The sequence below is a fragment of the Haliotis rufescens genome, unplaced genomic scaffold (assembly GCF_023055435.1).
Source record: "Haliotis rufescens isolate VD_foot unplaced genomic scaffold, xgHalRufe1.0.p SCAF_16, whole genome shotgun sequence".
Taxonomy (NCBI): Eukaryota; Metazoa; Mollusca; class Gastropoda; order Lepetellida; family Haliotidae; genus Haliotis; species Haliotis rufescens.
Genome location: NW_025963846.1, coordinates 9285088 through 9306707, shown reverse-complemented (window position 1 = coordinate 9306707; position 21620 = coordinate 9285088). Strand labels below are relative to the sequence as shown.

At 38.5% G+C, this 21620-nt stretch overlaps 1 protein-coding gene across 1 annotated transcript in view; it reads left to right on the top strand.

Annotated features, from left to right (window-relative positions):
• LOC124134339 (YY1-associated factor 2-like) overlaps positions 1-20467 on the top strand; it is a 37740-nt gene extending 17273 nt beyond the window's left edge. The window contains exons 3-4 of the mRNA XM_046499107.1: positions 11412-11549; positions 20047-20467. Of these exons, the coding sequence (XP_046355063.1) occupies positions 11412-11549; positions 20047-20272 (364 nt within the window). The 3' untranslated portion in view covers positions 20273-20467. The remainder of the gene's footprint in view (positions 1-11411; positions 11550-20046) is intronic.
• The last annotated feature ends 1153 nt before the right edge of the window (positions 20468-21620 follow it).

Below are 21620 nucleotides of genomic sequence, written 5' to 3'. Positions count from 1 at the left end.
GTGATACATATATCATGAACAAAATATTACGATACGTATCGTATCGGGAGATAGTCATACCATAGTAATTAGTTCTCTATGTGTTAAGCTGACATTGTTTACTGCTAGATTGATAAACATAATAAAATGTGTCTGTTTCGACAGTGCACTCAGAAATATTCCAGCTGCATGACGGCGGCCTGTGAACAGTCTGCGACTTTATCCGATAGTCAGAAGCCCATGTCTAGCAAAATCTCTTATAATCAAGTTTGTTTGTTTGTTGTTTAACGCCGCACTCAGCAATATTCCAGCTATATGACGGCGGTCTGTAAATAATGGAGTCTGGACCAGACAATCCAGTGATTGACAACATGCACATCGATCTACGCAATTGGGATCGATGACATGCATCAACCAAGTCAGCGAGCCTGACCACTCGATCCCGTTAGTCGCCTCTTCCGACAAGCATAGTCGCCTTTTACGGCAAGCATGGGTTGCTGAAAACCTATTCTACCCCGGATCTTTATAATCAAGTCTTGTTCTAACAATCCAGTGATTGATATTATGAGCAAGGATCTATGGTAGGTTATGATGACATTCAGTCAAGCAAGTTACGAGCTTGACTACTTGATCCAGCAAGTCACCTCTTTCAACAAAGCATTCTCCCTATCACGAGAATGAAAATTATACTAAAGCAACTTTGATTGTCGGTTTTTAAATTGTGAAGATTTTTTAAAAGTTCTCTTTCTCATTAAATCAGCAATATTTTAAAATTGTATTTTGAGATTGTAGTCCATGCAATAATGTAAAACTGAGCTTTGAAACCTGTTCCTATTTATTGGTTGTTATATCAGTGAAATACAGACTCTCGCAACAAGGTCATTATTTTGTTATTAGATATACATATCATAAACATGAACTGGAAAATATGAGTTCCTATCAGGTAATTTTAAAGGCATTTGCTGGAATCTTGGTCTAGATAAATCCGTGAATGTCTCTACACCTGATAGATAGTGCACGGAAATGCGGTAATGAAATATACACCTGACTTGTGTTATATAAGAAGTAGGATTTGTTTCTTTGTTGTTTAATGCCACACTCAGCAGTATTCCAGCTGTATGACGACCACCTGTAAATAATTGATTCTGGACCAGACAATCCAGTGATTAGTAGAATAAAGTGATGTTATTTTAGGCTACAGCCAGCAATATTTGACTTAAGTAATGGATCCCGAAACAGAGAGCATGGGCAATTATCTGCAGGGGTCTGATGACACACAATCAGCCAGGCAACAGACACACTGCAACCACCCATGTGAGCAGCTTTTCTGTCAAACATGTTACAAGACTTTGAATCACTTAGGGGTGATTTTATTTGTGTTTGTGTGGTTTTTATTAGTAGTAATGTTGAGGATAGTAACTTTCCACGATAAACATAGCTCATAACACCTGGTTAAATTCCTCACATGGGTACAATGAGTGAAGCCCGGTTCTGGTGTCTCCCACTGTGATGTCGATGAAACATGGCTACAAGCAGTGCTCACTCACTCACTCACTCACTCACTCACTCACTCACTCACTCACACCCTCACACCCTCACCCACTCACTCACTCACTCACTCACTCACTCACACCCTCACCCACTCACTCACTCACTCTTACTCACCCATCCACTCACTCACTCACCCACCCTCATTCACTCACTCACTCACTCACTCACTCACCCACCAATCATGTTATTATGTTCTTGTTCATGAGACCTTCAGAAAATAGGTTTCATGTTTTTTGGTCTATGAACATTCATTTGTTTTTATGAGACACAAGATAACTTTATTGTGTGCGATTCACCAAACTTTATCTTCTCGCCGTTGTTGACGAGTCAGCACTTCCCGCTCCACACACGCTCCCGTGAAGCCCTCCACTAAGAGGGAATGTTGGAAGTAGGCATGTTTTAGAAGTAAGGTTAGTGCCCTGCTGCAGCTTCAAATATTAGAGCTAATTGAATTTGATAATAGCATCTTCCCTACAATCTCCCAAAGTCTTTTCTGGTGGTCTCTGTAAAAACCTAAGTAATCACCATACAGTTATCCAAAATACAAATTAGATTTAAGATGTGGTTCAACATGTATGTAAAAATGTAATCTTCATGGCAAAATCAGCGTCTTTATTTGCAAAGAGCTTGATGGAGGTATTTGCGATAATTTAATTGTTCAACATAGGTATAGCGATAATCTGAGAAAAAATCAGCAAGTCTCTTGGTTAAGATCTGACTCCATGTTGAAGTGATGAAAGCTGAAACTGTGCCCTCCTCTCATTATACTCCTGTTCATCCTCTTTGCTTCTAGAACGTCAATATATTTCACTTATTTAATGTTCAAAAGTCTCTTTTTCCATGATGGCTTCTGGAGTGCGAGCCTTGATGGACTACATTAAACAGCAGGGGTAGAGGGCCGGGGACCCCACCAGCTGAGAGAAAGAGCAATGGCTGTGACATTAGAGTCTGTAGTGAGAACCACCAACGGCAGGTTGTTGGCTGTTGTTCTGGGGAAGGATGGAGGTGCGGAGGTGGTCGTGCATGAGCCACGCTGGTCTGGTCAAAAAGGCCATGTGTTAATGACCTTGTCACAGCCACCATGTCTGACGGAGTGAAAATCACCCACATTGAAATCTTTCGCCTGATTGAACAATGGACGCCAGTATGTTTGTCAGATTAACATCAAAGTCTCTCATGTGATGAAAGTATAATATGTGATTATCACTTACCATTGCTACAAGGAGAAAATGATTAGGTGATTTGAAAAAATAATCCTTTTCTGAGCAATAAACTCGTATGTAGCTGTATTTTGATGAAGATGGCGTATGTTAATTTCTCGCCTGCAGTCGGCAATATCAATTTAACAAACTGTGATGAACAATAACGGGATTAGAGGGATATCCATAGCTAAACAACCTAGGGGCATTGACAGCTAAAGGAAAACTCATATTGAGCAAAGGTAGTTTATTATGATGGCCGTTTGTTTCCATTACCCTGTAGGTGCTATATTACATTCTATGTCAGGACAGGAAGACAGACTTTGTCAGTAAACCTGTCAAAGGAAACATTGACCCCTAGCCTGAATCACTTTGAAGTATATCACCTTGGAGTCATGATGTTTCATGGTGTCAAAAGCCCTTGTAGACTTGGACAGAAATACCAAGGCACTTGAATAAAATTACCTACGCAGCGTTAGAAATTGGCACTAGTCCTGTAGACCTTGCCAAACTGCCCAAAAGTTAAGATATGATAAGGACTAGAAGAAATTTGCCATTTTAAGGGGTTTGTTATGGTTATCTAGTGGACTAAAATTGTTAGTTTCTAATGCTGCCGCATTGTGAGAATGAGATTGCAGATTCAAAATAGCCTTTTCTAGTTATGTTTTACATTGAACATTGCTATACAATAATTACTCTTGTAAAGGTTATTATGAAAAAACAAGTTCTTGTATCTACTACAAGAACCTCCGAATTGGGATTTGGGATAGAATGGATCCCCAGCAACCTGTGCTGGTCATAACAGGAAACTTATGTGTCAGCGTATCCCGAAAGTATGGATTGTCACACAGTTGTCTGGTTACGACTCGTTTAGTTACAGGCCACATCATATATCTGGAATACTGCTGAGTGTGATGTTAAACAGCAAACAAATAAATGATGCATGAAACTTGAATCAGCACTTTAAGATTCCCTGTGTTAAAAACAGTTCAAATATGATCCATATTGAACGCCACTTCTTCTGACTGATGTGCATGTGCTCAAACAAGTTGAGATCCGTGAAGATCCGGGGTAGAATAGGTCTTCAGCAGCCCATGCTTGCCGTAAAAGGCGACTATGCTTGTCATAAGAGGCGACTAACGGAATCGGGTGGTCAGGCTCGCTGACTTGGTTGATGCTTGTCATCGATCCAAATTGCATGGATCGATGCCCATGATGTCAATCACTGGATTGTCTGGTCCAGACTTGATTATTTACAGAACACCGTCATATAGCTGGAACATTGCTGAGTGCGGCGTTAAACAACGAACAATCAATCCAGCAAGGTGAATGTTTTGACTGTTGGGCTTATTTCCATGTTTAAGTTATGGCCTGGACTTGTCACTGGCGTTAATCCCTGTTATTTATTAGGACAATCACCCAGCAGAACAGGGGATCAACACCTCACATACCTTCAGGTCATAACTGTACTTGTACCATGATGAATGGAGGGACCACATCGCCACATGTTGGTTGGTGTCCCCGTGGGGCCTGGGGAGGGAATAGGCCCTTAGTAAATAGGACCCTAGTGCCCCTTGCTTGTGATTAAGGGGACTAATAATGGTAGGGTGATACCAATGTTTGACCTACCTCATTGAGTGCCATTGGACCTGATGGTGCGTATTAATGCTCATGATATTATCCACTTGTTTAGTATCAGTAGGCTGGTACCAATGTGTGACCTGCCTGACTGAGAGCCATTGAACTTGATGCTGTGTATTTATGCTCATGATATTATCCACTTGTTTAGTATCGATAGGGTGGTACCATTGTGTGACCTTCCTTGATTGAGTGCCATTGAAGTTGATGCTGTGTTTTGATGCTTATGATTTCACCCACTTGTTTAGAGTAGATAGGGTGGTACCAATGTGTGAACTACCTGATTAAGTACCATTGGGCCTCATGGGGTGGATTGATGCTCATGATATCACCTACTGGCACGCTTATCTAAGATTTGATTATTTAAGGACCGACCATTTGTTATCCTTTGTTTGTTTGTGGTGGTGAGGGGCATTGGGCACTGACATTGTTTTGCAAAAAATAATTTGTTCTAAACAAATGGAAATGACTACTTTGCGTTCATGGTTGATCAGGGAGAAAGGTGTGATACAGAATTGGGGAAGTAGTGCTATACAAAGTTGGGAAATGGTAGATTGAGGTGTGCACTGGCTGAATCACATGACTGGCCTTCGTGGGACCAGATGCTGTAAGAAGGCCAAGGCCAAGGTATGATACACACCAGACAACATGGCCAGCTAGTAATCATCAGTCATATGATTCCAACAAAACAGCAACTCACCTGGTGGCTAGTCACAACAAACATGGCCGTGTTGTGTTTCTCTGGGTACAGGTAACCTTCCCGGCACAGGATCATTTGACATTTGAGTTGCTCCACACCTTGCTGGTGTAGTCATTGGCCATCATTAGGTCATTGCCAGAAGCTGCATCACAGGATGTGGGTTGCATCTGGCTCCAGCTTAAACCACCTGTTGACCTGCTTCAGGCATCGGAGTGAGTAAGTATGGTTTTACGGCGCTTTTAGTTATTGCAAGCAATATCATGGTGGGGGGAACGCCAGAAAAATTGGCTTCACACATTGTACCCATGCAAATTGAACCTGAGTCTTTGGCTTGAAGAGTGAATGCTTTATCCACTGGGCCACCTCACTACCCCTTCAGTCATTAAAGTGTGCTGAAGATGCATTGTTTGAAGAAATAATTCACACATTGTACCCATGCAAATTGAACCTGAGTCTTTGGCCTGAAGAGTGAATGCTTTTAACCACTGGGCCACCTCACTACCCCTTCAGTCATTAAAGTGTGCTGAAGATGCATTGTTTGAAGAAATAATCATCGGCTGTGTAGGGTTTAAAATGAGTATTATGTGTGAAGGGATATTGTGCAGTGAATTGTACACAGTTGGTTTACTGTAGCTTTGAACAGTGTTCCAGTAGTCATGGTGTATCATAAGTGTGGAAGGAAAGTGTCACAGATCTTAGAATTTTACCATAAATATGAGTTCTGGAATGCTAACTCGCAAATTGTGAGTAGATGCAACTTGAACCAATGGGCCACTAAATATTGATGTTTTGAAGTCAACAATTTAGACTAAGATCAGTTGTAAAATTTCAGTTGATTTCCCAACACAAACCATAAAAAAGCAGTTCTTGTAAATCTAAGTGTAGTAATAACAGCAGTGTATGCAGCTCATATATATCACAGTTGAGTATAAACAGCAGTGTATGCAGCTCTTGTAAATCTTAGTGTAGCAATAACAGCAGTGTATGCAGCTCATATATATCACAGTTGAGTATTAACAACAGTATATGCAGCTCTTGTATATATAATAAAACTATATATCACAGTGGAGTATAAGAAACAGTGTGTATGTGTTAGATCTTGTAAATATAGCTGTAATATTGCCATGTGTGTATAGAACCCTTGTTAATTGATCATATCAGCCAGGGTATATAACTCTCCTAACTAAAAGAATAATATTGACTACCATTAACACAGCCTTTTTTCTTCACAAGTATTGACTTAGGGGTGTGATAAGATGATGAGTCTTAAAGAGACTAAATCATTCATCCAGTCTGTATTATAGAACAATCTTGAGTTTTCAGAAACAACTGTTAATGTTGAAAAATATTTTGAATAGGCACACGATGATTCAAAATTAAGAGTGAATTAAGTCTCACTGGTCTAAGCCTTACTGTTAAGTTAAATAGTCACCGTATTCGACGTAAGAAGCGCCCAGGGCGCTCTCAAAATTAGAATATTATTTTGGTGAAAAAAAAGTTGAGTTTAAAGATAAATTTCGTGGTTTATACTGATAGCCTGAAATGTTTATGTACGACAGATGTATTTTTCCCGAATTTAATTGCCCATAATTAAGTGTGCATATAACGAGTGCATATTATACGCGAATAAATAAGTCTTGTGTACATTAATCAATCGGAAGGGGTGCTAATTGGGATTGTTTACTAGCCAATATATTAGCAAATATCGCCGTGGGCGTTTATTAGAGCGGGGCGCTTATTACGTCGAATACGGTAGGTGTTCCTCGACCCTAATACTACATGATCAAACTTGAAGGACACCAAGACTCACCTTAATTTGTAACACTGGACACATCCCAGTATGCCTGGGCTTTCTCTGGACTGATTAACCGAAAGCAACACCAACATTAGGAGATTAACAGGATTAGCAGACAATATGTGTTCTGAGCTTTACAGAATGTGACGTCTAGTTTGGGAAATTAAATAAATTTGGCTGTTGTGAAAATTCAGCACTTCAGTATTCCCAGGGTAGTGCCATGTGTCTTGTCTCCTGTAGCCAGGAACACAGGCTGACCAGCCAGGCTAGTGTGTTCTGGTTTCTCTCCAGCCCTGGGCACAGACTCACTGACCAGCCTGGACATTGCAATCTGGTTTTTATCTGGTTACAGAATGACCCGTCCAGAGAAACTCTCAGTGCAATTTATTTCTGGTCAGTATAGGGTGACGACCTGTGAAGATCCGGGCTAGAATAGGTCTTCAGTAACCCATGCTTCCCCTAAAAGGCAACTGCTTGTTGTAAGAGGCAAATAACAGGATCTGGTGGTGAGACTCTTTGACTTCGTTGATGCATATCATCGTATCCCAATGGAGTAGGTCGATGCTCGTGATGTCAATCACTGGATTGTCTGGTCCAGGCTAGATTATTTACAGACCACCGTCATACAGCTGGAATGTTGCTGAGTGCGGCGTTAAACAACATGACACGAAACTGATAGGGGGACACTATCTTAATTTTCATTTTATGAATTGACCAGTTCCCAAAAGCCATGATCTGACCTCTCCATCCGTGGTGAATTAGAAAAATAAAGTAATGCAAATACGTTGTATCGCCATGAATAGCTGGAAGATTGCTGATGCAGCCTTAAGCAATAATCATTCCCTGTACAGAGTTGCATGCCAGAAACCTATTATTGTGGGTTCGAATCCTGGTTAACCCAAATTATGTTTCTAGGTTTCTCAGCACCATGCCCATGCTCATGGGTTTCACCAAAGTGGTAAACATATAAGACTTGCATCACTTCGGGTTTTCCTCCTCATATAACTGGAATACTATTCAAAACAGCGTTTAAGTCACTCACTCACTCACTCACTCACTCACTCACTCACTCACTCACTCATTGTATTTTGTCACTGGTCACATTAAACCTTTTATTAACGGAACTAAGTCTGATGTAAATACGTACAGTGTTCCCTCGTTATTGCAATCTTCAATATAGCGGTAACTCGGTTATAGCGCACTGTAAAGCATGGCTCCCAAAATTTACTAACTTTTTTAATAAACTCAAGTTTTCCAATGACACGATGTTTACCCCCATCTCAGAAAAAATTATCAGTTGATCACCGCGATCACGTAACACCGGAAATACTAGTCAACAAATCTGAACTGAAGTACGCAATTTAATCCTATTTTTATTATATCTGGTAATAAAAAAAAATGTTCATTGTTTATCTGGACTAATGTTTGCAATATATTTTATTAATTATATTCAAAATTTCATTCAATAATTATAATAATGTTTACAATAATGTTGGCGAAATCGTATGTAAAGTGATCGGTAGATCGCACAACTCACTGTTATTTACAGCAACCACAGTCAGATTACCGCTACTGACGCCTTGAAACAAACTTTAGTTGCAAGGGAATGGATACACATATCATAAATGCCGTACCATGACTCGCCTTTTTAAAAGTCATATTTGAGGCAGTTTGACGATTAAATGTCAACATAACGTTTTCACAATCGAAATACATGTAGCGCGGGAAGTCCCTACGGTGATTGGTCAAAATCGTTCCAAACGTCAGAAAATATCCTGCATACCATCTGTACCAAAGTGCTATGCTTATGGTTCTTATAATTTTAAGTATATATGGTGGAAGCTGCAACTAAAATAACGCGATATTGGAATAAATTATTCCTGATGAAATAATAATTTCAGATACAATTTCTTCCGACCATTGCATCAAAATTCTTTGAGGTTGTATCATTGGGTACGTTTTAACTGAATCACTGGTAGATTGGGAGGAGACGTGTGCACAGCTGATTGCTATTTCCGGCTTAGTTTACGAGAAAATACACACGGTAATCTTAATCTCTGCATATAAAACAATGCCTTGGAGAGCAGGAAATACATTTTAAATGGTAAATCATCATGTCTAGTGATGTTTTATATCAAATTTCATACTTTAAATAACTTCTATTCAAATCTTTTTTGAAACTCTGAAATGTACAACGTAGATCGTGTTAGGTAGGCAGGGCATGTATACTGTTTTGTTGCTCATCTACCACCTACCATCTACCTGGTCATCTACCACCTACGACTCGACCTTCTTTAAACAGCTGATCATCTATAACACTCATCAATTATTCGGACCCCGAAGGTAGCGTTGTAGCGAGGGATCACTGTACATAATACTGTGAAAATAACAAATACAGCATTGTATATGATTTACAGACTGTTGTATATGATGGGTATGTACTGTGTTGTATATGATGTAAAAATTGTATATGATGTGTATATGCAGGGGTGAGAATCTGCAGCGAATTTCTGCAAATTTTAATGACCACAAATTTGTTAAAATCTCATGGCTTCCGCCTAAACACCCCCAAATTATGGACCACGCTCCACCACAAAGAAGTTTCAGCTGAAAAGGAAAATACCCATTCTCATCCCTGTATAGGCAGTGTTGTATATGATGTACCAAAGATGTATACAGACTGTATATGATGTGTATATGCAGTGTTGTATATTATGTATACAGACTGTTGTATACGATGTATATATACAATGTTGTATGTGATGTACAGACTGTATATGATGTGTATATGCAGTGTTGTATATTATGTATACAGACTGTTGTATACGATGTATATATATACAATGTTGTATGTGATGTACAGACTGTATATGATGTGTATATGCAGTGTTGTATATGATGTATATATACAGTGTTGTATATGATGTACAGACAGTATCAGCCCCCTCTGACACTGGCTTGAATCACCAGCTGTTTGCTCTCTTATCTTCATCCTCAGTTGACCTGTATTAAGCTTATCTTCATTTGACAAAACTTAGGGCTCCTCTTAGAAGTTTGGAGATGTACATACTTTTGTTGAAACATTTAAGAGAATTTGATTGTAGGCAAAATACATTCTGCAATGAACAATTTTGTTAGATAGTGGTTGGAATAAATGTAAAACCAATAAACATGATAAACATGAGTGTGTGTGTAGGTGTCTGGCCCAGCAGGGGAAACTATGTCTCTATGTACAAGAACACGCCATGGATGAGTGTTCTAGACAACAGGTGGACACCAGGCCAATCAGACTTCAGATTACATATGTGATTAGCGTTGAATTCAGTTTTTACTTAAATTAAAAAGACTCCTTTAATGTTTTACAGATTATAAATATTTTGTCATTTTTGTTAAGTTTTCATTAATTCCTGCACTTACTTTTCTTGATTTTGCAAGAATTTGAAGCAAGACTGCTTTGCTCCATTTGAGGGAAATTAGTTAGTAAGGATAAGATATATGGATGAACAACTTCTTTATGACAAATAGGAGTGACGTTTCGGTAATAAAGAAGTGGTTCATCAATATATCTTATCCTTACTTAGTACTCCAACTTCTAAATGCCTCTTAAAGAAGGGAAATTAGTTACCAGTGCAATTGCCCAAATAGGTAATACATTATATATCTACCATGTAATTATTACAATTGGATGCTAGTACTAACCTCAATACAATGCTGAATTGTTTTTCACAATTTACATTATCTGGAATGTAAATTATTTATGTTTGAATTTATGACAATTGTTTAACAACATTGTAACTAGTGTGTATGACAATCATTGTTTAACGGCAACATTGCATCTACTGTGTAAGACAAATATTGTTTAACTGCAACATTGTAACTAGACTGCATGACAATTATTGTTCAACAGCAACATGATAACTACAGTGTATGACAAACATTGTTTAACAGCAACATTTCATCTCGAGTATGTGACAATTATTGTTTAACAGCAACATTGTAGACAGACAGACAGACAGACAGGTGTATTTGCATTAAAGGCCACGTGACCTAATAGAGTACAAAACCTTTTACATCATAATTTGAGTTACCAGATGAAGATACAGAGACTCAAATTAACAAAATTACTTATTAAGCGGAACCATTCTTAAAAGATGTGTTAAGGACTTGGTAAATGGCAATAATACATTCATATCTGACGAAGTTCATAGGCTTTTGAGTGAATAATACTGCTTATTTGACTATTTGACTTATTTGACAGCAACATTGTGAATAGAGTGTATGACAATCATTGTTTAACAGCAACATTGTAACCAGTGTATGACAATTATTGTTCAGCATCAACATTTTGTCCATAGTGTATGACAATTATTGTTTAACAGCAACATTGTTACCAGTGTATGACAGCAACATTAGATTTAGCAGGTTTGAACTATCTACATGGTATCAAATGTTCAGCTATTTATTGCATTTACATGTTATTTGGCTTCCAGGCGCGACTACCATAGTGACTCAGTGTGTCTCAAGTGATCTCTCATGCTTGTTATTGCAGGAAGCCAAGGCTCAACTCCCAGCTGGTAGCACAGCAAGTGGCTCAACAGTTTGCACCCCCAGCTCCACCAAAGAAAGAAAAATCTCATAATCCTGCTAAAAAAGAAAAACTTGGTTCTCATTCTAAAGATGGCAACAGGTATGGTATGCCCTCAAGCTACCCTGCATAAATGGGATGCGTGTTGGGGGATGGGTGTTTGGTGATGGCGTGTATGTAAGTGATGTGTGTTTGGTGATGGCGTGTATGTAATTGATGTGTGTTTGGTGATGGGGGGTAAGTAAGTGATGTGTGTTTGGTGATGGGGTGTATGTAAGTGATGTGTGTTTGGTGATAGGGTGTATGTAAGTGATGGGTGTTGGGGGAGGGGTGTATGTAAGTGATGTGTGTTTGGTGATGGGGGGTAAGTAAGTGATGTGTGTTTGGTGATGGGGTGTATGTAAGTGATGTGTGTTTGGTGATAGGGTGTATGTAAGTGATGGGTGTTGGGGGGAGGGGTGTATGTAAGTGATGTGTGTTGGGGGCGGGGTGTATGTAAGTGATGTGTGTTGGGGGGCGGGGTGTATGTAAGTGATGTGTGTTGGGGGGCGGGGTGTATGTAAGTGATGTGTGTTGGGGGGCGGGGTGTATGGAAATGATGTATTTTGGGTGACAGGATGTATGGAAGTGATGTATTTTGGATGACAGGATGTATGGAAGTGATGTATTTTGGATGACAGTGTGTATGGAAGTGATGTATCTTGGATGACAGGATGTATGGAAGTGATGTATTTTGGATTGCAGGATGTATGGAAGTGATGTATCTTGGATGACTGGATGTATGGAAGTGATGTTTTTTGGATGACAGTGTGTATGGAAGTGATGTATCTTGGATGACAGTGTGTATGGAAGTGATGTATCTTGGATGACAGGATGTATGGAAGTGATGTATCTTGGATGACAGTGTGTATGGAAGTGATGTATCTTGGATGACAGGATGTATGGAAGTGATGTATTTTGGATGACAGTGTGTATGGAAGTGATGTATCTTGGATGACAGGATGTATGGAAGTGATGTATCTTGGATGACAGTGTGTATGGAAGTGATGTATCTTGGATGACAGGATGTATGGAAGTGATGTATCTTGGATGACAGTGTGTATGGAAGTGATGTATCTTGGATGACAGGATGTATGGAAGTGATGTATTGGGATGACAGGATGTATGGAAGTGATGTATCTTGGATGACAGGATGTATGGAAGTGATGTATTGGGATGACAGGATGTATGGAAGTGATGTATCTTGGATGACAGGATGTATGGAAGTGATGTATTTTGGACGACAGGATGTATGGAAGTGATGTATTTTGGATGACAGGATGTATGGAAGTGATGTATTGGGATGACAGGATGTATGGAAGTGATTGGTATAGGCCTGAATATTGTCATTTCTGTGTGTGTCTGTGTCTGTGTGTCTGTCTGTGTCTGTGGCTTGTAAAGTAACTTGGCCTGAACCAGACACCCAGAGGTCGAGAGAGTGAGTGTCGATGCCCAATGTAAAGGTATGAAGACAATAAGCAATGACTTCATGGGAACGATGCATTTTTAGTTTTGTGCATCTTACAGTGAAATGTGAATTTTGGCAGTATGAGATCTCAGGCAGATGTTGGTACTTGGATTGCAGTCGGTTTCGTTTTTATACAATCTTGAAAAAAACAACCTGTTGTCAAAACATAAGCTCAAAAAAAACAGTCAAAGGAATCTCCCGTCAGTGTTTATTAATGTCTCACCTTCTTAGGACAGTTACAAGCTATTTCCAACTTTAGAAAAAACAGCGCTGATTGATACTGGTGTAGTTGTACCTAAATCCGTCGTTGATTACCCGATCAGATAACTCCCTGCATTCTTCAATATGACTGAAAAAATACTTTTTCATTCCTAACAGAGGATCTAAAAATGAGCTCCAGATAATTTTCTTTGTACGTCAGTGGAACCATCTTTTCCACTTTCAAATTTGAAATACGATAAAGTGAAACTCTTCAAGGAGACACAGATATTGTTTGTGAAATGTGAATTTAAGCCGTGACAAAATAATTTACGACTAAATCATGAAGCAAAATCAAAACATTGAAAAAATGTCATGATTAAATATTGCACAGCATTGCAGAGGTACTCCACTGATTGTGCTATGTACACCACACGGTTGTCTTTGATGTGGCCTATTTCAAGCTTGTAAAGGCTTATGTGATAAGTTATGGCCTATTGAACAAATAATGTATTTGATAATGATAAAATGTTATGAATGTTGACGGAATTTCTGAAGTCATCTCGCAACCTAACAACCCATTTCAACCCTGTTCTCCAGTGAATTTCATTAATCCTTGAGATCAGTTTGTTTAAAAATAGTGTGCTTGTATAAGTAGCAATTCCTTCCTTGGCCAGTATAGCATCTGACATGATAGAAAATATGCAATGTCTCCACCCTTATGTTGAGCGTGATTGTGTACACAAATTGTTAGTTTCTTTCAGAAAAGAGTACTTACATAGATATAATATAGACTTACAAACTTTGTCCAGCATGGCGGCCTTTCATGTCTTTATAACAGTGTGGACAAAAGGTGGTTAAACTTGTGTTGAAAAGCCTTTAGTTGGAAAATGCACAAATTAATGAGCAAAAAGAAGTTTAGCAGACAATATGGCGAGTAAACACTTGCATAGCTCTTGCCTGTGAGAGTACATAACAAGCGGGGGGAAAAGGTGTCTAAATGGGGTGTCTGCCGTCATCTGCATGTATTGACCCAATGTGTAAGTGGTTCTTCAAGGACCTTGTACAAATTTGGTTTGTCAGTTATGAGTTAAAGGTGCCCGCTGCTCCTGGTATGGTATCTGCGTCATTCAATTTTCTACATGCATTTTATTATAACTTTTGCGTCAAGTTTTAGAGGAGAAAAGAAGGAGGTTAATGAGGTAAACAGATTTTGAGAGTGTTTGAAAGTTACCTGAAAAATTTGTACTGTAATGTATAATTATCAGCTTTATCAGGGTAGGGTATTTTAAAATCTCTTTACTAAACTTATTCTCAAACTAAACCTATCACTGCAGCAAAGGCCCCCTCCCCCTCAAAAAAATGAGAGGAAAAACCCCAAAACTATCAAGGGGAATTAGTCTTATTTTTTAACCTGCATACTTCTAACCACCTGAAAATCCAATATTCAAATATGTGTTTTTTTATTTCTTCATAATGTAGACCAGGTAGGAGGCGGTGGAAAAGTCAGTGCTGTGGTTTTTAAGATATGTTTTCAATGGGTTTTAATTATAGTTTTTTAAGATAATTTAATAATGATTTTTATTTTGATAGTGACAGTAGATCAGATTATTTTAGACATTTTACTTACTTCTGTCTGGTTGGTGGAGTAAAAACCCACTGCTTTTCATGTCTATATTTTTCACGTTAAAATATCTTTAAGTTGGCAGGTTTGTAAACAAGTTTAAAACATATCTGTCCATGTATCATTAGTTCTGGGTTATTTGTTCTACAATGTTCAGGTGATGTTTCTCCCATAGTTTGCTCAAATTTGCTAATGGCAAAAATTATTTTTTGGGCAAAATTTATAATTATAATTTGCCCACTAATGGACACTGTTCCCTGATTGGCTGAAATTTCTGAATCGGTGAGACTTTTGTTGCATATTGTTTGCAATATTTTTTTGTTAATAATTACAAAAACACTCTGTAAAGTTAATATTTTTACATTTATTTATGAGAAATGACAATTCTTAAAAAACCCCTACTGTGTTGAATTTTAAAAGTTAACCAAAAATGAAATATAATCTACTTGTCTGTCAGCTTTACCTATCTGAGTGAGCGGGGCTCACAAACACATGATCATGAATGAAAACAAACAAGTAACTTTAAGAAAGCCTAACCATTCAGCTTGAACTACAGCTTGTTTCCAATAGGGATGTATGTAGATGTTTACATAAAGGTAATACTGAAGCATTGCTGTAACCCATATCACAACACCATCAGTGGGTAGTAGGATAGATCGGATATAATAATGTATTTCTATTAAAAGGTCTCTAAAGAAACGAGGTTCCTTTGAGGCAAACTTTAAAAAATCAGCTTCTTGTAAGTCCAGTTGAGCTGTCACTCCGAATCTAATTGACCATAGATATTAATTAAGTACAGACAGAAGCAGACATGGAATAACATGCTCATTCAATGATTTGACTGGAAATGCAGGTATTCTTTTGACACACAAGCCCCCCCTCCCCCCGAACATGTCTTTTGTATACTGCCTGAGTAGCAATATAAGCAACTGAGGTGGGTGGCAGCTGGTGAGTCCATACATCACTACTAGACAGAACCCAGTCTGAACATCTGCGGAAGGACGAGAAGTAGAGATAATCACACGAAGGTGTTCGACACGACAAGGTCCTCAGTTTTCAATGCATGGTGATCTGCAATAGCGAACCAATTACCTGACCATCTATTGAAAGCTGAATTAACGCTGGGTTGAGGACTGTGAATAGGCTGACAAAAGCCACGGAGATGTATTGGCTGAGTGAGACGAGGCTGATTGTGGGGACCCTTGACAGGGTTGTGCTAATCTAAGATATGACTGCTTTGAGATCCCCCTTACTGTTTATCCAGCCCACCCGGGCGATGTGGCTACTGTTGTGGCCTGTCCACAAACAGGCTAATCTTGTCACTGTTAATACTCATGGAAATATATTGACTGCTTCAATTTGTAGTCCAACACGGTGTCCAGTCATTGCCCAAAGTTAACGATGGACTTTGTAGGAATATGGCTTGGTTCGATGACGATTAGTCTGTGCTAGGTGTCAAGAGTAATGGGTCTAGATTGAACTGTCTGATTAACAGTAAGAAAAGTGCCCTGATTAGATGAACTAAATAGAAAAGAAAGAAACATTGACTACTAAGTGGGATTTACCGGACTGAAATCCTTCATCCCAGTGGCATACAAATTGAAAACACACTAAAAAATACAGCCAGTGGGATGCAGAAAAATGTACTGGATAGGAATGAATATTGATATATTATTTGGTACCATTTAACATTAATTTCTGTATGTGATCCTTAAAAGTACAATACACTGTCGAACGCTTCATGTTTTTCTAGCGCTAACAGATTTGGATCAGTTGGGGTACTCCATATTTATTTAAAACTAATGCCTCAGACCGTGCGCAATCTTACGTCAGAGAACTTAATTTTTTTTAAATGATCTAATGGTGTTGTTATACTTACGTGGAAATAATCTAATGGTGTGGTTATACTTACGAGGAAATAATCTAATGGTGTGGTTATACTTACGAGGAAATAATCTAATGGTGTGGTTATACTTACGTGGAAATAATCTAATGGTGTGGTTATACTTACGTGGAAATAATCTAATGGTGTTGTTATACTTACGTGGAAATAATCTAATGGTGTGGTTGTACTTACCGGTATGTGGAAATAATCTAATGGTGTGGTTATACTTACCGGTATGTGGAAATAATCTAATGGTGTGGTTGTACTTGCGTTGTATCATTTACGTTGAGAAGAAACCAGACGAATATGTCATCATTCCCTGTATGAAAAGATTATGATATGCAAAATGTATTGAAATCAAAAATTGATCTCCCGATGTAAAATCTAGATAAACTATTTTGTAGCTCACCTGGACTGAAGGTGAGTATGTCGTCGTGTTGTTGGTCATCTTCAGTCCATCTTTCCTTCATTGTCTGTCGTTTGTGAACTCGGGATTTCAAAATGGCCACTGTGGCAGCCATATCATCCTCGTGAACCATTTCCAGGATCATTCATAATCATTACAGCTTTTGATTATGTTTTATTTTCCAAATTAAGGCTGACTGTCCATGAACCAAGATGTATTATTAGGCTTTGATGTATTCAATACAACACACAGATTTTCTATGGCTATGTCATATGTATCAGTGAAGTTATTAGGATAGTACTGGTGACTTTCGGATATTGTCCACTTAAAAATAGCCCGTGTTTTAAAACTGTATAGATAATATTGTTATGCTCAAATATGTTTCATGAATTGTTTCTAAATATGGTATACTCAAATATGTTTTACAAATGTTTTTAAACAAAACTTTGCATAAATGACTAAATTGTAAATATATTAACTTGGTCTCGGGGCTATATGGCTGAGATAATGCCGATGCGATGTTAAGTTTTAACTCGCTCACTCACTCACTCCACTTAAAAAAATTCGAAAAATTGTTGAAGTGTGGATTTATAGTTAATATTATGTTAATTCTCATCACAGTTAACTAGGGTTAATGTTATGTTAATTCTCATCACCGCTAACTTTAAGCATGACCCAAGTAACCAAGAAAGATAGGAAGGTGTTCTCTTAAAAAATACAGTATCATGATTCACAAAGCTTTAGAAAATATTTTTTATTCTAGAACATTAAAATTCATTGATGAAGGCTACACTAGTCTGAGATGTATGAGTATTGCGTAAAAGGCAACTTATGATACAAGACACCAATCCATGGAGGCATATGCTCAAAGTCCATCACATTTCATCTTCCCGAGGCAAGAGAGTTAACTGACTATAATAAAAGTCCAGTTTCCACCCTTGCCAAACTAGGCTGGAATTCCTGGGCTCGATCGTAGCGCCACCAGTGGCTATGATGAGTAATGTCCTTCCTATGTCTCTCTTATTGACCAATCAGATTCAACCTCTCGTATCACTTGCATTTGCTTCAAACAAAACGGTGGCGTCCAGTCAAGACGATCTGATTGATAATCAAGATCTATATTGTGATCAAACAAGTCTTACATCGCGAAGTGCATCAAATCACGTGAGCCCCTTGATTAAAAACATGAAAAGATATAGAAAATATCTGTTGACAGCGAGTTAGCGGTGCACATGCTTTGCAAATCCTGCACTTGACCGAAATCTGCTTGACAGATACGAACCAGATTTCCCAGCCAAAATGTAACTCCATAATACCAGCCTAGTTCGGCAAGGGTGGAAACTGGACTTTTATTATAGTCAGTTAACTCACTTGCCTCGGGAAGATGATCACATTTTTACCCAGGTCAACAAACCCTGCCATCACCCATCTTGGAATGTTGCTAAAAGTGGCCTAAAACAATCCTCACTCACTCACTCACTCACTCACTCACTGGTTGGATCCTATGGGTACCTGGTTAGAAGGAGAATACAACAGGCAGTGAGTGGTGTTGAGTCTTGTGAATTATCTACAACCTCCAAGTTGTGAATAATGAAATACTATTAGTGATGTCATCATATATTGTGATATCCTTGTATCAATAAATGTTTACAGTCTGTACTGCAATATATATTTAGGAATATCAATACTAACTTATCAATTCACTGCCACAGAAATGTTTCAACTGTTAAGGTTACCATGGTTATGATGGACAGTAAGAAGCACCAAAATTCAATTTTAAATATGAAATGGATCAGCCAAGTACATTTTTAGCACTAGGTTTATTAATTGCAGATCTACATAGAAATTTCATATCTATGCGCACACAATAACTAATTTTGATGTTAATCGATATATATCATGATACTTTTCAGTTGACGTGTCTGTATCAAACTTTCCAATCACTGACACCCCTTAGGCCCTAGCTGCTAGTGTGTGAGTCTGTTGCCTGGTATGAGTGTTTGAAATGTTCTCATGCAGGTGCCCCTTGGGTGGGGATAACCAATGCATGTTGAACAGCTTACTTAACTGGGAAGTTGGGTGTTTGCACAATTTCCTTCTGATTATAATGATAAACCCAGCATTTTGTCATCTTTTCATTAATAATCTAGGCGTCTATACACCAAACCACTGAGCCTACTGGCTCGAACTTCTCTTTCAATATCATGAAAATAGTTTTATCTTGCAAAACTGGCTTCCACAGGAGATGTCGCTTGGGTGAGATCAAGCAGTGTCACCAAGGAAATATCGCTTCAATGAAATTGCATCATAATGCCTTGCAGACCATTATGACATCAGTTTTGATGACGTCACAATGAAATGACATCACTAATCTCTGCCACTGAAGCAAGTTAGCTGTATTTTTTAAACTCAAGACACTGGATATTAGTGTTTGCAAACTGAGAAAGATGCAAGCCTAGGTGCTTTAAGCTTTTATCAACTTGTGAAGATATATTTGATATTAAAAACAGAAGGGTGAGATTCTATATTTAGCATAAGAACAACTATATAATGAGCTTGCTAGTCTGAAATAAAATGCAAGTCTTCTGACATTTAAACTCTCTGATGTAAGTGTTAAAGACTATTTATGCACATACTTGTTAATAGTCTTACTTCTATTGATTCGACCTGTGAAGATTCGGGGTAGAATAGGTCTTCAGCAACCCATGCTTGCCGTAAAAGGCGACTATGCTTGTCGTAAGAGGCGACTAACGGGATCGGGTGGTAAGGCTTGCTGACTTGGTTGATGCATGTCATTGATCCCAATTGCGCAGATCGATGCTCATGATGTCAATCACTGGATGGTCTGGACCAGACTCAATTTTTTACAGACCGCTGTCATATTGCTGGAAAATTGCTGAGTGCGGCGTTAAACAAACAAACCAACTATTGATCCGCTGAATATATACAATGTTGATAATGGTGTGTCTTATCTTGCAGACCCCCAAGGTTAAGGAACATAGATCGAAGTAGCGCCCAGCACATCCCAGTCACCGTGAACAATGTGACAGTCATCATCACGGATTACCAGCCAAAAATGAACGGACATATTTCTTCCTCTGAAAATACAAATCATAGCTCGGACGCGAGTAGCGACACAAACTCTTCCAGCACAAGTCACGATGCCAATGATGAAGACTCACCAACTGAAAATGGCAACAACTGATCTCATTGGCTATTGTTGGAATGGATCAGTGATTTGATTGGCTCATGGCAGCTGAAGATCGGTTCCTTTGGCTAATGGTGATGACCAATGCTGTTTTTGAGATCTTCATTACTGGATTGGTATGGAAACTGAAAGTGTTATGACAGTTCCTTGGCTGAAAGAGTTGACCAATGAGTGCTTGCAAATGGTGTTGAATACAGAATAGCAGGAACGTCATTGGTTGAAAGAGCTGACCAAGGAATGGTGGAATCAACATGGTGTTGAACACCTAAGTATTTGATCATAAAAGGCTGAAACAGTTGACCAGTCATGGTGTTGAATGATGAAGCATTAGGTCTTCACTGGCTGAAAAGTTGTTTATACCCAGAGAAGTGAAGAACGGAAGTACAGGAGTGTCTGATTGAAGGACTGACTAATAAAAGAATGTTACCTAAGTATTTGGAACATCAATGGTCATTACTGACTCATCATTGGTCATATATGTTGAACCTTGACTGTTTTGGAACATCATTTTCAGAAGAGATTTCAGAGTTTCCATCTTCTTTGACAATGTAAATGAGGTCAATGACGATATTTTCCAAACATTTGAATTGTCAGCGTTGGCATGGCACATATGGACTGCCATCTACAACCTTGTTGGCTGTGAAGCCAGGGAGTCATCCCACGACAAACGTCTCACTGGAAAATATGGAAAGTAAATATGTTGTAAGTTCATTGGAAAGCAATGAGGCCATGTGACCAGTCAGGGAACAGATTCATTGGACGATCAAAGAGGCAGCAGAAATTTGCTGAATTTATCAAAACTTTTGAAGGCCTGGTGCCTTGAAGGCTGTACTGTTGTTGTTTCACAAAGAATTGAGATTTATGAGCAGATTACAAATCTGCTCATGGAAATATTCATCTGATCATCTATGCTTCAAACTTAATAATATCATCCGTTCATACATCTTGTGACTATAGAAAGACACCTTTGATCTGAGAGACAGCAAGGTTACTGGACATGTAGTCATGTACCTTCATCTCATTTGCTTCTGCATAAGAAGACTTTTGCAGTATGTTATCTCTCAAAACTTGACTGATCTTTGTCACAAATATAGTGTCATTTATTCCATAACCTGTCCATGACATCCTCTGCACATCAGCATCATATATACAATATTTACTTTAAAGGCCATGTTCCCAAGATCAGTGAGGTCACTGTATGGTATGGATGAAAATTTGATGTTCACTTGAAACAGGCCCAGTGACATTAATCATGTTGATCTTGTTTGCCAAGAGATTTAAGCTATTGTTCAGATTATGGTGACTCTGAAGTCTAACATGGGTACAATCTCATTAAAATCAGATC